This window comes from Typopeltis vanoorti, chromosome 19 (genome assembly GCF_054136105.1).
Source record: "Typopeltis vanoorti isolate ZY-2024b chromosome 19, IOZ_Tvanoo_1.0, whole genome shotgun sequence".
In the NCBI taxonomy this organism is placed as follows: Eukaryota; Metazoa; Arthropoda; class Arachnida; order Uropygi; family Thelyphonidae; genus Typopeltis; species Typopeltis vanoorti.
Window position 1 is genome coordinate 69,496,994 of NC_143567.1, and position 19,093 is coordinate 69,516,086.

The window sequence follows — 19,093 nt, forward strand, 5'->3', positions numbered from 1 at the left end:
TGTCTTTCAATGCCTGTTCACTGGAACAGATCGACTAAGTCCTGTTTTTTTTAGAGTGTTGATGATGACACCTAGTTTTTGTTTTGGGTGGTGGTGGTGGTAGGAGTTTATGTGTATATATTGTCCCGTATGTGTTGATTTCCGGTAGACAGTGAAGGAAAGATTGCCAGAGGAAAGACGTGTGACAAGTGTATCTAGAAACGGAAGTGTGTTATGTTTTTTCAATCTCTATTGTGAACTGTATGCGTTTGTGTTGTTTGTTGAGGTGGCTAAGGAATGTGTCTAATGTTTGGCAGCCATGGCACCTGATCGCGAAAACATCGTCAACGTATCTAAGCCAGACTTTGGGTTTTAGAGTGGAGGAACTTAAAGCACGTTGCTCAAATTGTTCCATGTAAAAGTTAGCAATAGGGGGAGATAATGGCGAGCCCATGGCTGTGCCTTCGTTTTGTAGGTAGAAGGTATTTTGCCATACTATAGAAAGCACTACTCAGAGAGCAGATCCAAGCTGCCAGAAAGAACCTAGCCGCTACACAAAACCAGCTACTAAAGGAAAAAAACAGAACTTTCAAGCTATGTAAACAAAGATATCTGGATGATCCTAGAAAAGATTACGGACAACACAGCGAACCACATCCTCCAAACGAATAAAGAAAACTTAAATTCCAAAGACTAAAAGAATGACAAAACCAGCCACCATATTCAAAGTTCTCCATGGTGAACAACAATAATCAACCAGAAGCAAGTAACAACAGGAGCCACCAATCGCCCACAGGTATCAATAACATAGTCAACCTATCTAACCACGCTCTAAACAAAGACGAAATCTCTATACTTAGCAAAGGTTTAAATTTTGCTATAGCACCGAAATCAGTAAACAAACTTGAATTTATTTGTAATATTGAAAGAGGCCTAAGATACATCCCAAATAACATAGCAGACAAAATACGTTTAGAAACTGCCAACATTTTAAATCATAACGAAACAATAACAAGCAACATAACTAAACACAGTGGGCTAGTGGAGGGAGTGGGTCTTTGGATGAATTGAGTAAGCTTTTTAATTTTGCAGGAGGTTTAAAGGTGGCTTTGAGGTTGTATTTTTGTAGTACTCTGTTTATTTTGTCTGATGTTCCTTTAATATAGGGAATGGTTAAAGTTTTAAAAAGCAGTAAAACTATAACCATTACAATTATTGTTGTATACTTTATCACTGATTTTATCTCTGTATATAAAACTGTGCAGATAAAATCACTTAAAACAAATCCGAACTTAGTAATAACCAGAGCCGATAAAGGAAATGCCACCGTTATTTTAAACCATACCACTTATGTAGAAAAAATGAATCTGCTGGTCTCTGACAATAACACATACCAATTAGTTAACTACAACCCATCCAATAGAATATAAAACAAAACAGAGAAACTACTTAAGTCAATTACCACATGGCTCAAAGATACGGTCAAAAGATTATTTCCACACTACGCGTGCTCCCCAAGAATTTACTGGCTGCCAAAAATTCACAAAGAAAACACACCGCTAAGACCTATTGTTGAAGGAATTGATAGCCCAACGTATCACTTAGCCAAAAAATTAGCGGCAACACTCAAGGAGTTAGTATGTCATTCCCCCCCCCCCCCCTCCTATATCAAAAACACACAACATTTCATAAACATCATCAAAGACATTACATTAGAAAAAGATGATTTATTAGTCAGTTTTGACATCTCTGCCCTCTTTATGAATGTCCCAATCAATGATACAGGCCTTCTCCTACAGAACAAATTCCATCCAGATATCACGGTGCTCTTTGCACATGTATTACGTACTGGTTATTTTGTATGGCAAAACGCCTTCTACTTACAAGAAGAAGGCACAGCCATGGGCTCGCCATTATCCCCCCCCCCCCCCCCCCATTGCTAACTTTTACATGGAACAATTTGAGCAACGTGCTTTAAGTTCCTCCCCTCTAAAACCCAAAGTCTGGCTTAGATACGTTGACGATGTTTTCGCAATCTCGTGCCATGGCCGCCAGACATTAGACATATTCCTTAGCCACCTTAACAAACAACACAAACGCATACAGTTCACAATAGATTGAAAAACATAACACACTTCCGTTTCTAGATACACTTGTCACATGTCTTCCCTCTGGCAATCTTTTCTTCACTGTCTACCGGAAACCGACACATATGAGACAATATATACACATAAACCCCTACCACCACCCAACACAAAAACTAGGTGTCATCATCAACACTCTAAAAAAACAGTACTTAGTCAATCTGTTCCAGTGAATAGGCATTGAAAGACAAATTTAAAATTATCAGCAATACTTTCCAAAAAAAAACGGATACAGCCAAAACACTATTAACAAAATTCTCTACAAAACCTCAATGAAAAATAAAGACAAACCAGACTACAGTAAAACTATAACCATTCCCTACATTAAAGGAATATCAGGCAAAATAAACAGAATACTACAAAAATATAACCTCAAATCCACCTTTAAACCTCCTGCAAAATTAAAAAGCTTACTCAACTCATCCAAAGACCCACTCCCTCCACTAGCCCACCCTGGAGTATACCATATTTATTGTACTTGCAACATATCATATATAGGTACAACATATAAAATGGTACAACACTGGTGTTGTACCATTTTATCCCAGTCCTGAAGATACTTTCAGGCGCAAACTTTGTTTGCACACACTTGGATAATGGATTAAACTAAATTTATTATATTAAAATTTTAGTTTGAAAACTACTGTTTTCTATAATTCAAAAAAAATAAAATAAAATAAGCTAACTTTAAGAATCTTTATTAAATAAAGGTGTTTAATTATATATATATATATATATATGTATGTACAGCTGCTAAGAAGGTTGGACATTGCCTAAGAGAAGTTTTAAACGGAGAGAGTTTATGTGATGTGTTGCAACAGCTTAAACACTCACCTGCTGGATTAGATCACATCCTTGCAAAAACTGTACCATTTGGGGTTGCATTCCATCATGCAGGTAAGTTACAGATTTAATTAATTAATTTTAAGAAAGTAATATTTTTAATGCAGTCTCCTAATAACATTATAACATTTAAAGAATTAATTAATATTGAATGTTGGGCTGGCCAGTTTTGCTTCTGAAACCATTTGATGATGCTGACAAAGAACTATAGAGTGAGAATCAGGACAAACAGTGAAAACTTAAACTAATGGAACAAACTCAAACTCAATATCAGCAGAATTGAAGTAAGACACCATCAAGGTTATTCGTATGGAGTTTCCTCCCTTTTTCTCCCTTGTCCCTATTGGGGCGAGTTGAGCCCCCTCATGGAGGGTTAAGTATTTATGGCTGTAGATCCATGTGTGTTCACGGGGCCAGTTTGCCTGCTTGCAGGATGAAAAACGCCAGATAAACTGGCGATTTTCAATTTCCCAGGTTCAATTCCCGTCTTTGACGGGAATTGAACCTGGGACACTCCTTCCCCAGTCATATGATTGCGAAGCGAACAGCCACTAGGCTAACCATGCGGACACCATCGAGGTAAGAAGTATCAATGAAAAATAAATGGGACTTACAGAAGAATCAGAGAAGTATGCATTGACATTCTTGTTATTAATGAGATGAAGATGGCAAAATGTTTAATTTTGCAAGAATAAATAAGATATTTGTTTAATTAATTACTTGCTAATATTTAGCTTGTTTTAGACTTAGACATCTTTGGAACACAAATAGTTAATCATAGGAAGCACACAGCAACAATTATTTAATAATGGGAATGGTTTTAAAATTGTAATAAATAACACAACAAGTTAAAGTTCTAATTTGGTGCATCCTTACTGGAGAAAAAAGTTTGTAAGTATTAAGTTAGTCTTAAAATAGCTGTCTCAGTCTTTTGGCAAATTGATACAGCCATACTTGGAGGTTTGGAGAATGTTTCACTGCTGCTGATTCCAAAAACTTTCTCGCTGACTTGTAATGACTTCTGTGTAGCACTTTGATTTTTTTCCATCTAATGTTGTGTGAAAGGAGTGTCTAAAACATGGTCTCCCAGTCCTGACTTGCCATAACAATCCTGATAAGTATATTTCGAATGTCAACAGACCTTCCTGTTTGTCCATATAAGCCAGATCATATCCCAGGATGGATGGTAGTAAGGGTGGCCTCTTGTTGGAATGGGTACTTGAGAAAAGGGGGACGACATCAGGTAATGCTGAGCCTAGTGGAGTCTTGAGGGGATAATGCTGGGTATAGAAACATTGGCATTTTTATGCTTTATACTAATGCCAGTAGTATCTGGAATAAAGGAGAGGAATTGGTGGCCCTGATAGCATCAGCCTGGCTAAAGATTATTGGGATCACTGAGGCTAAAGATTATTGGGTTGACAGAAGAGGATATAATAACAGGAATAGAAGTAGCTGGGTACACCGTTTTCAGGCAGTATAGGAAGGGAAAGTGTGGTGGTGGTGGAGTACTGCTTATGATAAGTGATGACTTATGTCCTCTAAGAGTGGACATGTCGGAGACTTTGGAAGGCAGTGACACTAATGATTTAGAAAGCATAAGGTGTGAGGTAGAGGTGGGAAAGACAAGATATTTAGTGGGATGTTGCTACAGACCAAGGAACACAGAGGGTAGGGACCAGGAGATGTTTAGACAGTTGAGTTTGGCAAGTGCAAGAATAATTATTATGAGAGATTTTAACTACAGCAGTATAAATTGGGAAGAGGAAGATACATGTAGCAATAAGAGAATAGTATTTCTAGAATTCTTGAGGGACAAATGTCTTGGGCAACATGTAATAGAGGGAACAAGAGGTTCAAGAGTTTTGGATTTAGTCATAGCATCAGAATAATTTATAATAACTGAGATGACATCTCTCCCACCAGTTGGAGAGAGTGACCATATGGTTTTAACTTGGAAGATGAATAGACATGCAGGAGTATCAAAGACGGGAACGTATGTGGAATTATAAGGCAGATGATTATAATAGTCTTAGATATCAACTTGGGGAAGTTTCATGGGGGGGAGGAATTGGAAGGACAGGATATCATTAGTGCTTGGGAAATTGTGAAGGAATATTTGTTAGCAGCAATTGTAAGCTGTATTTCACGATTGAAAAAGAGAACACAATTTGGAGTAAAGTGGATGACAAATGATATTAAACAGGAACTTTATGCAAAAAAAAAGAGGCTATGGAAGAGATATAAGGAGACAGGTGAAGAGAAGATGCATGAAGAATATAAGACACAGGCCAGAAGAGTGACTAGTGTGGTAAGGAAAGCGAAACTGGAATATGAGAGGAGATTGGCTCTAAGATCCAAGGAAAATCCTAGAGAATTTTTTAGCTATGTGGCCAGTAGGAGGAGAAATGACTGTGGAAGAATGACATTGTGGAATAAAAATGGGAATAGAGTGACTGATGCAGAGGACATAATGGAATTGTTCAATGAACACTTTATTGGAGTATTTCATCCTGGAGGAGTAAATTTTAATACTAGAGGGATCGGGCAGGTTCGAGGTTTAGAGGTGCTGGAGGAAAGTGTGTTCCAAATACTGAGTACTCTGGATGTCAATAAAGCGGTGGGACTGAATGGTATTTCATCACGAGTTTTGAGAGAATGTGCTAAAGAACTGACAGCTTCTTTGACATGGCTTTTCAATGAAAGTCTGGCTACGGGAAATGTGCCCAGGGAAAGGAAGGAAGGTAAGATAGTGCCATTGCATAAGGGTGGTAACAGACTGGAAGTGTCTAATTATAGGCCAGTTTGTGTGTCATCAGTAGTTGTTAAGATCTTGGAGAAATTAGTGAGGAACCATATAGAGCATTGGGCAGATGAGTGTAATGTTATCTGTGAGAGTCAACATGGATTTGTGAAGAGGTGCTCTTGTTTTAGCAATATGCTAGCCTTTTATAATAAAGTTACAAGTATAGTAGATGAGGAAAAGGCATATACTGCAATTTTCATAGACTTAGCGAAGGCATTTGACAGGGTGCCACATGATAAGCTGATATTTAAGTTGCAGCACATAGGTCTGGATGTCAGATTGGCGAACTGGATTCAGGATTGTGTCCAATAAGTATCAGAGAGTTGTGTATGGTGGGGCAGTTTCAAGGAGGCAGAGGGTTACAAGTGGGATCCCACAGGGCTCAGTACTGGGACCTATATTGTTTAACCTTTATATCAATGACATTGTCAGTGGATTGCACGGGGATATTCAGTTGTTTGTGGATGATGCAAAGCTGGGAGTGGTTATTAGTAATAGTGCAGATGTGGTAGCCCTGCAAGAGGATTTGAATAAGCTAGACAGATGGGCAAATGAATGGGAGTGTCAGTTTAATGCAGCAAAATGTAAGGTCTTGAGGTTTGGAACACATCGATGGGATGCTGCATACTTTATTGGAAGAGCTATACTGGAGGAAGTAGGGGAGACAAGAGATCTGGGGTTGATGATTGATAGAAACCTGAAATCCAAGGGACATATTGCAAAGCTAACACAAAGGATATTGCTGCAATAATGAGAAGGGCACTGACCTGCAGAGATCAAAGAGTTATCATTCCATTGTATAAGACTCTGATCAGACCACACTTAGACTATTGTTCTCAGATTTGGTCCCCAGGATTTGAAGGGGATAAATTAACTGTGGAAAGGGTACAAAGGTGGATAACATGGTGTTGGGACTGTACAATATTAGTTATGAGGATTGGCTGAGGGAATGTGGACTGCAGAGTTTGGTGGATAGAAGAAGGAGGGGTGATATGATTGAGACTTTTAAACTGTTGAGAGGTGGTTACAGGGTTGACACTGGGGAGTTCTTTCGCTTGGTTGAACAGTGGGAAGGAGTGATGACAAGGGGCCATCCCTAAAAGTTATGAAAGGAAACTCTGAGCAAGAGGGATGAGGAGTGGTTTCTTTGCATGGAAGGTGGTTGAACCATAGAATGCATTGCCTGATAGAGTGGTGAGAGCAAGAATGGTCAATGAGTTTAAGGAGTGGTATGATAGACTTTGTGTTTCCTAGGAGGGACCTCCCATGATGAGTCTTGTGTTTTTTAGGAAGGACCTCCCACGATGAGTCTTTTGACTCCCTCTAGGCCTGAATAATAATAAAAATGGTGAAGGTTAATGCTCTTTATACTCCCCATTGTCTGGTACAGAGAAAACTTTGGTAGGAAAAAAATTTACGAGCATTTAGCTCTCCCTGTGGGGGGCTGACGAGTTAAGTGGTATCACTAGGTAGTAGAATAGCTTTAGGTCTTCTGTGCTTGTAGAAGTCATTTTCACTGTAATCTGCAGCTTGTTGTGCCAGCTGATTAGGATGCATAGCCGCTTTTGAAAAGAATTTTGCTGCTAGAGAGCAGGAGACTGAGGAACTATATGGAATTTTGGCATCATGGTAAATCTGATCATTTCTAATGAACCACAGAGCATTTAATATCATTCATAATTGTTTTGTACTTGTTGCAAAAGTATGGCTCCAAGCTGGAGAGGCATAGGTGATTATAGAACGAATCACCATCTGACAGAGTATTAGTTTGTTCCTTGTGCTTAATTTGCTGTGTTGATTAATCAAGGGATAGAGGTGAGCAATAGCTTTGCATACTTTCACACAGATGTTGAATGGTTGCTGAAGCACAATCTTGTCAATTTGCCATGGAATTTTGGTATCAAATAGGATAATATCCCCTTTGTTAGATGCTGATCTTCTAGTGAAGAGTATGGCTACACTTGTTTTGAGGGTTTACTTGAAGTCTCCAGTCTGAAAATCGTTTTTCTAGCTTTAAAATGCTATCTTGAAGTTTTTTAGTTACAAGGTGTGGATAGAGTGATCTAGCTAATACTGCTGTGTCATCTATGGGATAGCTGCCATGTAGATTGCAAACAATATTGGTGCCAGTAAGGATCCTTGTGGAACTCCAGCCAAAATTCTATGTTGGCATGAGCTTGTTCCATTTATTTTGACCTGCATCTTTCTATTTGTAAGATATGATGTGATTGAATGTATCATCTTCCGAGATATGTTAGTAATAATAAGTTTATAAAGCAAACCATAGTGCCAAATTTTGTCAAAAGCATTTGCGATGTCAAGGAATACAGCACCGGTGTGTTGTTTCCAGTTGTATCCTGTGGTGATGTATTCAATTAGACAATGAATTTGTTGGATGTTACTGTGATTTTGATGGAAGCCAGATTGTTCATACTGTATGAAATTTAATTTGTCAACTGATTCTTGAAGTCTGAAGAGGATAATTTTTTCATAGGTTTGATAGCAGGCTGATTGTGTGATAATTTTGAGATAAATGTATGTCTTTGCCTGGTTTGTGAACTGGAAATGTCAGCAATTTTTTGCAAGGGAGGAAAATATTGCATTTATAATGTTGACAAGCTGCACTATAGCTTTGCAGAGTAGTAATTTGATAACTTTGTTTGTGATACCATTTGGACCTGGAACTTTTTATTATTGAGATACTTGATGATGTTAATTATTTCTGCTGGTGAAGTAATTATTGAATTAAATTATTGTCAGGTTGTTTTAGCGTGCATCTAACATGGTGATGAACCTTATATAAATGATTGATGTGTAAATTTTCATGTGCAGGACTGCACTTTTTTTTCAGATTACATGCTATCGCGTTTGCTTTTTCAGCATCAGTGTGTGCTAGATCCTGATCTGATTGGATGGGGGGGGGGGGTACGTTTGTTTCTGAAATTTTATAAGAATTTCCAGATGGAATAATCTGTAGTATTAATACATGATAATTTATTTTCTCACTGCTGGTTTCTATGATTTTTGATAGCTTAACTGGCTGAACTGTTCAGTTTGTTGAGGAGTTTTTTTTATCTTGAGGAGCATGTGTGTTATAGTATCTTTTCTTGCTAGATTTTTCTCTCTAATTTTATTCATGTTTTCTTCTGCAAGACATTTAGGCTTACAAATAGTTGTAGATTTCGTGGCTGCTGCTAGTGCTTTGTTGATTTGATTTTATGTTGGGTAAAGGACCACTGTATTCAGGGAGTACTTTTGATAAATTTTCCTAACCTATGAAGGAGTGAGAGGGAGATAGTTGTTCTTGATTGCCTAATTGACAATGATATTTATATGATATGACATGGTATTGATATTTAACATTCTGTAGAATTGCAATGTCTAAGACATCATATCTTCCACTACAATATAATTTGACTCAGTATAAATATATAGAATGCAACCGTTTTTATTGGTTGTTTGGCTATTCCAATTCAGATCCCTAGTGATGATGATGGACTCCCTGATGCCAAGAATGGCATCTAAATTAGCTGACAGTAAAGTTCTTGTTGGTGAGTTGTAAGCAACATAGATTTTGAGCTTACCAGCTGCATTGGTGTATATTTTAATGCCTGTGATCTCTAAATTTGTAGTTGATGGGTTGGTTATTAAATTGTGCTTAATGTAGTTCTTGCTAAAAAAAATGGCAGTGCCACTGCTTCTGTAATCCAGTCTGTCATTTCTGTACAGCAGGTATCCTCTCAATTTCAGATTATCTGCAGGACTTAGATGGGTTTCATTTATTAGTAAAATGTCTGGATTATATCTTAATGAAAATTCTTGACGTTTCATAATCTTGTTTTTTCAGCTGTTGATATTCCAAGCAGCAATTAGAAGGGAGTTGGAAAGAAAATTATTTTTAATCATAACTGAGTGCTGTTAGGATAGAGTGAGTTTCTTGAAGGAATCGGTTTGTTTATTTATTTATTTTATTTTATTATATTTTTTTTTTGTGTAGAGGTTAGTGATTGGTTTTTATTTACTGAAATCCTGAAGCATAGTAGTGAGAAAAAAAGCAGTAATGATCGCAGTCAAGTTAAGATGTGTTTGATCTTGGTGAGTTGCTTTCGTGGAGTGAGTTTTTGGCATAAGTTTTGCCCTTATGATGAATATCTGTTTGCTTTGTAAATTCTGCTTGAGTTTGCAGAAATTCTGCCTCCTTTTGTTGTGTATGATGAGTTTGAAAATATTCTGCTTCCTTTAGCTGTGTGAGAGGATGAGAGGTGGACTGACTACTTTTTACTGCCAGTCTGTTCTTTGGATAGTAGCTACATCCTTTGTAATTGGCCAGGTGAAGGCTACTGCAGTGGGCACATTTGGCCTTTGTGGTTTTAGGCTTGGTGCAGGTGTTAGTAGGGTGGTTCTCACCATATTTTAAACAGCTGTAATCAACTCTGCATAATTTCTGAGCATGGCCATATTTTTAGCATCTGTGACACTGACATGATGATGTTCTTTTTCTTAAAGGTTCAGGTGTTATCCTGAGCCCACAGATCAATCTTAGATCATATACATTTTAATATCAATTTTGAATTTCCACTAAAACCAGTGGCATTGCGCTCTTGTCAGCTCGAAACATTCTGCTGACCTTAACCAGCGGCAGACCGTGATAACAGAGATCAGTCACTATTTCCTCCGTAGTGATGCCTTCTGTTACTCCTCTCAGAACTACCTTTAGATTTCTTTCAGAGCTGAGGAAGAATGTATGATATTGTATATTTAGGCTGTCCATTACTTTGGTTAAGTGGCGAAAATCTCTCACTGTGGTGGGCTGAATGTTGATTTCCTCATCAGTGTTTATAGCCAATGAGTAAACAATTTCCTGATCATTCATGTCTGAAATGAGTGTCGTCCATTTATTTTTTTTTCACAGGATGACTGGAGGCACCTTCTCTTTAATAGAGCTGGAAGGGTCATTATTCTGGATGTCATAATCTATCCTATTATCTCTGCATGTTTCCTCCATTGTGAACTTTTTGCACTCATATACTTCTAGGAATTCTGTTGGTGGGGAAACCACGAAGTCAATTTTTTCCTCCTCTGGTCTCATGCCATCTCCTTTTATGTCATTATTTATTATGGAGTAGAGGTTTAAGAATCCTGGCTATTCGTTTTCAAATTTTTTAAATAATTTTTTAAGCAGCTCAAGTGCAAGATTTTTATCCGGATTTTGGATTAAGCCATCTGTGTCGAGATTATTTGTAGGTTAAGTAACTTACCTATAACAACTACTATTTTTCTCAGTAATAAAATCAACAATTCTAAAACATCACATTTCATAAAAACCAATATCACTCTCAAATATGAGCCAGGTCACAAGTACATGCCAGTACTTCATATAGAAAAAATTGACAAAATAGTGTAGTGCAGAGCTTATATTTATTAAACACTTTTGAATATCTTTTCAGAATATATGGGATGGTAATATAAATCAAAGATGCCAAGAAATTATATTCTTGGTTTAATCCTTTATCCAAGTGTAAGCAAACAATGTTTACACCTGAAGTAACTTCAGGACTGGGCAACTCATATACGTAGACTAATGACTTCATATCACTTGCCTTAGTATCCCATAATGCAAAGCACATATCCTTACAGACATGTATAATGCTATGCATTTCATTATGGGATACTAAGGCAAGTAATATGAAAGTCATAAGACAAGTCATGTTTTTTGTTTACACTTGGATAAAGGATTACCCAAGAATATAATTTCTTGCCATCTTTAATTTATAGTATAACCAAGTGGGATAGTAATAGTTAGACTGCAGTCATATGTAGTATTTTATCTATTTTTTGGGGGATTATAGCTAAAAATGTGTGGCAAAGGTAGTTGAAGCCTCATTGGATCAGACAGCCTTGCTCTCTATGATGGTGTGATTAATCGTGTAAATATCTTCTGAAATGTATTGACTTTCTCTTAATAGAGAAATATAATGAACCATTTGAAAGCATTGACTGTTTGATTCTTTATTCTATTGTGAAGTGGATTTTTAGATGTTGGCTGTTTAAATGCATTGAAAATATATCTAATGTGTCTGGACCATAGAGCTAAATAGTTCTCTTTGTGTGGAAATTAGCTGAAGGTGGGGAAAGGGAGGGACTCAGTACTGTCCAATCCAGTTGTTTGTATCACTAAATTTAACACGTGAACCACAGTAGTAGGTTTTTTATTACGTAAATATTTCGCCCTAGGTATCTTAGGACATCATCAATACAGTATGGCAATACTAGGAATGACAAAAGAAAGGGTGCGTATGTACAAAGGAATCCAAATTGCGTGCAGTGGCGCATTGCAGCCTGAACTTAAATTGAATTAAATTACTTAAATTAAATTAAAATTAATTACAGTTAAGTTATTATTTTACACAATTTTGTATGACAATTTCCCATACTTTAGGGATGGCAAGAACATCATTGTGGTTTAGATTTGGTCTGTGGAGTAGGGCTTCAGCACTTTCTTTATATAAACATTCATATTTATATGACGATCTGTGTAGAAGTTTTGTCTTTTTCCAATGGATCTTGTGGTTTGGGTTTTCAACTCCATGTTGAGCGAGGACTGATTTATGCGGTTTGATGAGGTGGATATGGTCTTGATGTTCCGAAATGCATTTAAATACTGATCTGCCTGTCTGTCCAAAATAAGAGAGTTTACAGGAGCATGGAACCTTGTATACATCAGGTAGTAGCATAAGTTAAAGTTTGTCTTTAGGTGAGGGTAACAAGTTTTGAATCTGGTTGATGGGTTTGTAGGTGGCAGCAGGATTGTATTTCTTCATAATTTTCGAGAGCTGTTCGGAGATGCCTTTGATATAAGGTATGGAAATCCTATGGGGTTGTTCTTGTCTAGGGTGAAGTGCAGAGAAATTGCTGATGATTGTTTTGAGATTATAACCATTTAGAGTGGCTGTGTTTTTGATTATTTCCAATTCTTGTTTTAGAGAATCCTCGGAGGAGTATAATCTGTGCGCTCTGGTTACTAATGATTTAATGATGCTAAATTTTTGAGAGGGATGATGAGCTGAAGTATTGTGAATGTAGCGGCCTGAAAATGTTGGTTTGCGATAGACAGAGGTGGAGATGGAATCGTCTTCTTTTCTTTGGATGTGTAAATCCAGAAAGGGGTAAATCCAGAAATGCCTTGTGGGGATTCTCTTTCTAATGTAAATCTGATGCGAGGATGAAGGAGGTTGATTTTTTTCTAAAAACTGAAGTAGCTCTTGTTCGGAATGACTCCAGACTGCGAAGATATCATTGACATATCGAAGCCAGAGTTTTGGTTTGGGTTTGAATGCGACGATTTTTTCTTCTAGATATTCTATAAACAGACCTGCCAAGTTGGGTGACAGGGGAGACCCCATTACTGTTCCCTCCTCTTGCTTGTAGATTTTTCCTTTCCATGTGAAGTAACCGGAAGTGATAACAAATTTGAAAAGTTCAACAATGTCCGATGGAAATTTTTGATTTAATAGGTCTACAGTTTCTTTATGGGGGATATTGGTGAAGAGAGAGACGAAGTCGAAGCTAATTAGCATATCTGTTGTCAGCAGTTGAATGTCTTTTATTTTGGTGTGAAAATCTGTCGAGTTTTTTATTGAAGAGGTTGAATGGCCTATGTGGGGACAGAGAAGGTTTGATAAAAATTTTGATAACTTGTAAGTCGGGCTGCTAATTGAATCAACGACAGGAGTGAGTGGGACGTTGTTTTTGTGAAGCTTGGGTAAACCGTATATTCTCAGAGGTCTAGCATGGTATGTTTTGAGTTTTTTTGAAGTTTCTTCATATAAATGTTGTTTCATCGAGTAGCTTATTCAGTTTCTTCATCTGTCTTTTTGTGGGATTATAGTCCAGTTTTGCATAAGTATTTTGGTCTCGGAGTAGTAGATTCATTTTTCGGTCATATGAAACAGTATCAAGAACCACTGTAGTATTTCCTTTGTTGGCTCTGGTGATGATTATGTTTTTATTATGTTTTAAGGAGGTAAGAGCTTTCAATTCTGCTGGTGGAATGTTTAAAACTGAAGGTTTGGCATCAAAAATTAGTTTTGCTATTTCAAAATGAACTTTGTTGGCTTCAATACTGGGGAGGTGCTTGATGTTTCTTTCAATGTTGTGTATGAAATCTAGATATGGGAGACATTTAGAGGGAATGGCAAACTTATGGCCTCTTGGCTAGAATATTTAATTCATCTTCTGTTATTTCCGTTGGACATTGTTGAACTTTTCAAATTTGTTATCACTTCTGGTTACTTCACATGGAAAGGAAAAATCTACAAGCAAGAGGAGGGAACAGCAATGGGGTCTCCCCTGTCACCCAACTTGGCAGATCTGTTTATAGAATATCTAGAAGAAAAAATTCTCGCATTCAAACCCAAACCAAAACTCTGGCTTCGATATGTCGATGATATCTTCGCAGTCTGGGATCATTCTGAACAAGAGCTACTTCAGTTTTTAGAAAAAAATCAACCTCCTTCATCCTTGCATCAGATTTACATTAGAAAAAGAATCCCCACAAGGCATCCCCTTTCTGGATTTACACATCCAAAGAAAAGAAGATGGTTTCATCTCCACCTCTGTCTATCATAAACTGACATTTTCAGACCGCTACATTCACAATACTTCAGCTCATCATCCCTCTCAAAAATTTGGCATCATTAAATCATTAGTAACCAGAGCACACAGATTATGCTCCTCTGAGGATTCTCTAAAACAAGAATTGGAAATAATCAAAAACACAGCCATTCTAAATGGTTATAATCTCAAAACAATCATCAGCAATTTCTCTGCACTTCAACCTAGACAAGAACAACCCCATAGGATTTCCATACCTTATATCAAAGGCATCTCCGAATGGCTCTCGAAAATTATGAAGAAATACAATCCTGCTGCCATCTACAAACCCATCAACCAGATCCAAAACTTGTTACCCTCACCTAAAGACAAACTTTAACTTATGCTACTACCTGATGTATACAAGGTTCCATGCTCCTGTAAGCTCTCTTATTTTGGACAGACAGGCAGATCAGTTTTTAAATGCATTTCGGAACATCAAGACCATATCCACCTCATCAAACCGCATAAATCAGTCCTCGCTCAACACGGAGTTGAAAACCCAAACCACAAGATCCATTGGAAAAAGACAAAACTTCTACACAGATCGTCATATAAATATGAACGTTTATATAAAGAAGGTGCTGAAGCCCTACTCCACAGACCAAATCTAAACCACAATGATGTTCTTGCTATCCCTAAAGTATGGGAAATTGTCATACAAAATTGTGTAAAATAATAACTTAACTGTAATTAATTTTAATTTAATTTAAGTAATTTAATTCAATTTAAGTTCAGGCTGCAATGCGCCACTGCACGCAATTTGGATTCCTTTGTACATACGCACCCTTTCTTTTGTCATTCCTAGTATTGCCATACTGTATTGATGATGTCCTAAGATACTTAGGGCGAAATATTTATGTAATAAAAAACCTACTACTATGGTTGACATGTGTTAAATTTAGTCATGAATTCTCCACATGCTTCTCTATATAATCAGTTTTGTGTATTTTGCCTTTCTATAAAAATAACGAGCCTCCATAGCTTAGTCAATATAGACAAAGTCCTTTGATTGGAAAGACCTGGATTCGATTCCCGTCGGTAACGTGAGGAACTTTTAGCTGGTCTCATACAGAGGTAGGGGTCTTTTGCACCCAGAAACTCGTGTTTTTCGTCCCCCAGAACAGGCAAACCGGCCCCCATTAACACACACAGCTACAGACATAGGACACTCCTAGAATAAGGATTGACCGATCTATTCCTTGGGATTTCCGGTTTTGAATCGTATTAGACCTCATTGCCTAATACGATTCAAAACCGGGAATCCCACGGAATAGATCAGTCAATCCTTATTCCAGGAGTGTCCTATATCTATAGCTGTGGCCTCATAGCCTAATATGTAACTGTAAAAAGCCACTACTCCTAATATGTAAAGGAAGAAGAATACAAAATAACTAGCATGCACTGTAAATTTGAATAATTCAGATATTTCTGGGAGACAATGGAACTATCAAATCAAGGGTCTTTTTTAGTGGTATAATTTTTTATAGTGGTATAATGATAAAATTTTGTAATGGTATAATTTTTTTGTCTACACGTGGCACTGATATGTTATAGGCCTCTCCACCTTTCATGTGTGGGTCACTGACCCATGCCATTGATTTTTAAGATAGTTTTAAAGTGAACAGAAATTTTTTACAATGGGGAAGCATTACCTGTGGGGGTAGGTGAGTGATTTTTGTCAGCTCTGCAAGTCTATATAAAACAAAGCAATAAAGTCTAACTTCTCCTCTGATATCTTTGAATTATTCAGATTTACAGTGTATGCAGGTTACTTTACTTGGCAAGGAAAAATATATAGATGAATGGTACTGCAATGGGTCTTCTCTCCCCCCCGTTTAGCAACTTTTTATGTGGAGCACTTTGAGGATGAAATACTAATCACTGATATTTCTTTCAAACCCTTAGTATAGTTATGGCTTGTTGACGATGTGTTTGCCATTTGACCCCATGGTTTCCTTTGCAACTTATCTATAGTCAACACCCCAAAAATTCATTTCACATTTCGAAAAAGAATAACTATTTGCCTTTTCTTGACATATTAGTAACTTTCCTTTCAGATAATTCACTGTCTTTTTCCATTTATAGAAAGCCAACATACCTTGGAGGATATCTACATAAACAATTACACCATCATCCATCCCAACAACATGAAATTCTCAAAACACTTACACATAGAGCCAGGGCTGTTTGTTCTAATGATGCAACCCTTTCCACAGAACTTAACTATCTTTGCCACACTTTCTTAGGTAATGACTACAGTTCCTACAAAATAGGTAAATACTATATGCTCCTCACCAATGTTCGATCCTACTTCGTCTTAATCTATACCTTGGATCCAACATGTTATTTACTATGATGTTCTTAAACAAAATAGAAGGTTACTAGTTGATTTCTAATTCAAATATAAAGAAAATTTATATTTAAAGACTGCACCACTTTATATCTGAATTAGTTCAAGAATTGAAGATAAACCAACTCACAACTATCTCTCCTTTTAGGTGTTAATATTATATATACTGGCCAAGTATATTTAACTTATTTATCACTCCCACTTTGGTTCGAATATTTTATGAATGGTGCAGTAAAAGAGATTCAGGCAAAATACAACTTTTGATTAACAAAAACAAACATTTAATTTTAAAATCACAAATTTTACACTTAACTTCAAATCACTAATTAAGTTATTAGAAACACTTCAGCCTTCCTGACAGTACAGGCATACAATGGTAATTCTGCTATCTCTATTACAGTTTTCTCACAGTTCCTTAAGTTCCAAATACAATAAAATTGCAGTAACACCTCTTCACAAACAAACACTTTTAAATTTACACTTCAGCTAATCTTTGTAATAGTTACTGTTAGTGTAAGGAAATTCTAGGATGAAACTCACACACTTCTCTGTATAGAAATATTAATGGTTGGAATAATCTTACCGATAATCTTTTTTCTTCATCTACTTATACATAAACACTTTTTATAACTGTAAACACTTTAAACAGTATACGGCACTCATTAAATAAATCTTCTAAGCAATAACTGAATTAATCGTCGGTCACTATACACATAAACAAATGTTCTTGCATGAAATACTACTAATCACTTATGAATTAAGGCAATACACAATAATTCCTTAACTTGAGGTTTTATATGCACAGCTGTTCATTCTTCCTGCATTCATTTAATTCTTTAGGCAATATATTTCTAACTACAGCTAACGGTAAACTTCAACTTTACAGCCTCTACTATTTGCTAATAACTCTGTGCTTTGCTTCAAGGTTCTGTATGTCCTTGAAAGGTCGACCCTGAAATTGAATCTCAACTCAAATATCGCTAGTCTGTTTAGTAGTCACTCAGCTGTCTTCCGTAGCTATAATTGTTATTCTACAATTTATTAGCTAACCACCTCTCGACTAGTAGACTTTATTAGCTGCTTGAGTGACTTGCCGACTCGCTATTATCGCACTGTGATTCCCGAATGCCAAATGCTCCGATTCCAACCTAATGCCAATCCTCTCCTTTCTCCCTCTCTTAATCTATCTAATCTCCCTATATTTTTAGCATTCTTCCCTTTTATATATGTGTTCTTCCCACCTAAATTGTTCTCGTGATTTCTTTAACTAAAACTGTTTTCAATAAACCTTCTCTTCACGTGGTGTTCCAACTCGCGCTCGCTTACTTACATGCATCTCCATGACAACCAAGCAAAATATAATAAAATTGAGCTATTGCATAACATTAAACTTCTACAAATAGGAATAAATAGAGAATATTTACATTTCAATTAATGCGCAGTTAAATTATCAAATACAAGTTCTTATAATATTAATATAGTAATAAATAAAATAGCTTAATAATATTTAATACAATTTAATACAGTGGACAGAAGCCAGTTATTCAGCACCAAAGAAGACAAAGTTGGTTCCATCAGCAAGAAAGGTCATGGCATCGGTATTTTGGGATGCTAAAGGCATTTTATATATTATCTTGAAAAGAGTAAAACAATAACTGGGGAATATTATTCCAATCTTTTAACCAGACTAGACGAAAAAATTCGTGAGGAAAGACTCTGTTTGCAGAAGTAAAAAATCATCTTCCATCAGGACAATGCACCTGCCCACAAAGGTGTTTTGGCAATGGGAAAATTAAGGGATCTGCACTATGAATTGTTGGAACATCCACCCTATTCCCTAGATTTGGCTCCCTCTGACTTCTATCTCTTTCCAAAACTAAAACTCTTCCTCACTGGTCATCATTTTTCTTCGAATCAAGAGGTGATTGCAGCCGTTGAGGGTTTTTTTGCAGATCTTACTGAGAAACACTACAGGGATGGGATAATGACGCTGGAGCATCGCTGGAATAAATGTATTAGTCTTAAGGGAGATTATGTTGAAAAATAAAAATAATTTTAAATTATAAATTCGTTTTTTTTATTGTTAGGCTGAGAACTTTTCAGACCACCCTCGTATGTAACTTTTTTCAGACCAAAGTGGAAAATAGAAATATTCTTCACATATAAGATGCATGAATTATGCATGAAATTTTTCATGTAAATATTATTATTTTTATTTTAAATTTTAATGCATGTATTATTTGTTTATTAAATTAAAAAACAATAATTCTTAAAAATCATCAAATCGTTAAAAAAATCTGACATATAATAATATAT

At 36.5% G+C, this 19,093-nt stretch overlaps 1 protein-coding gene across 1 annotated transcript in view; it reads left to right on the top strand.

The window, feature by feature from the left end:
* Positions 1–19,093, top strand: part of PolQ (DNA polymerase theta) — a 379,759-nt gene that overhangs the window by 122,620 nt on the left and 238,046 nt on the right. The window contains exon 9 of the mRNA XM_090409009.1: positions 2,874–3,020. Coding sequence (XP_090265135.1) covers positions 2,874–3,020 — 147 coding nt within the window. The remainder of the gene's footprint in view (positions 1–2,873; positions 3,021–19,093) is intronic.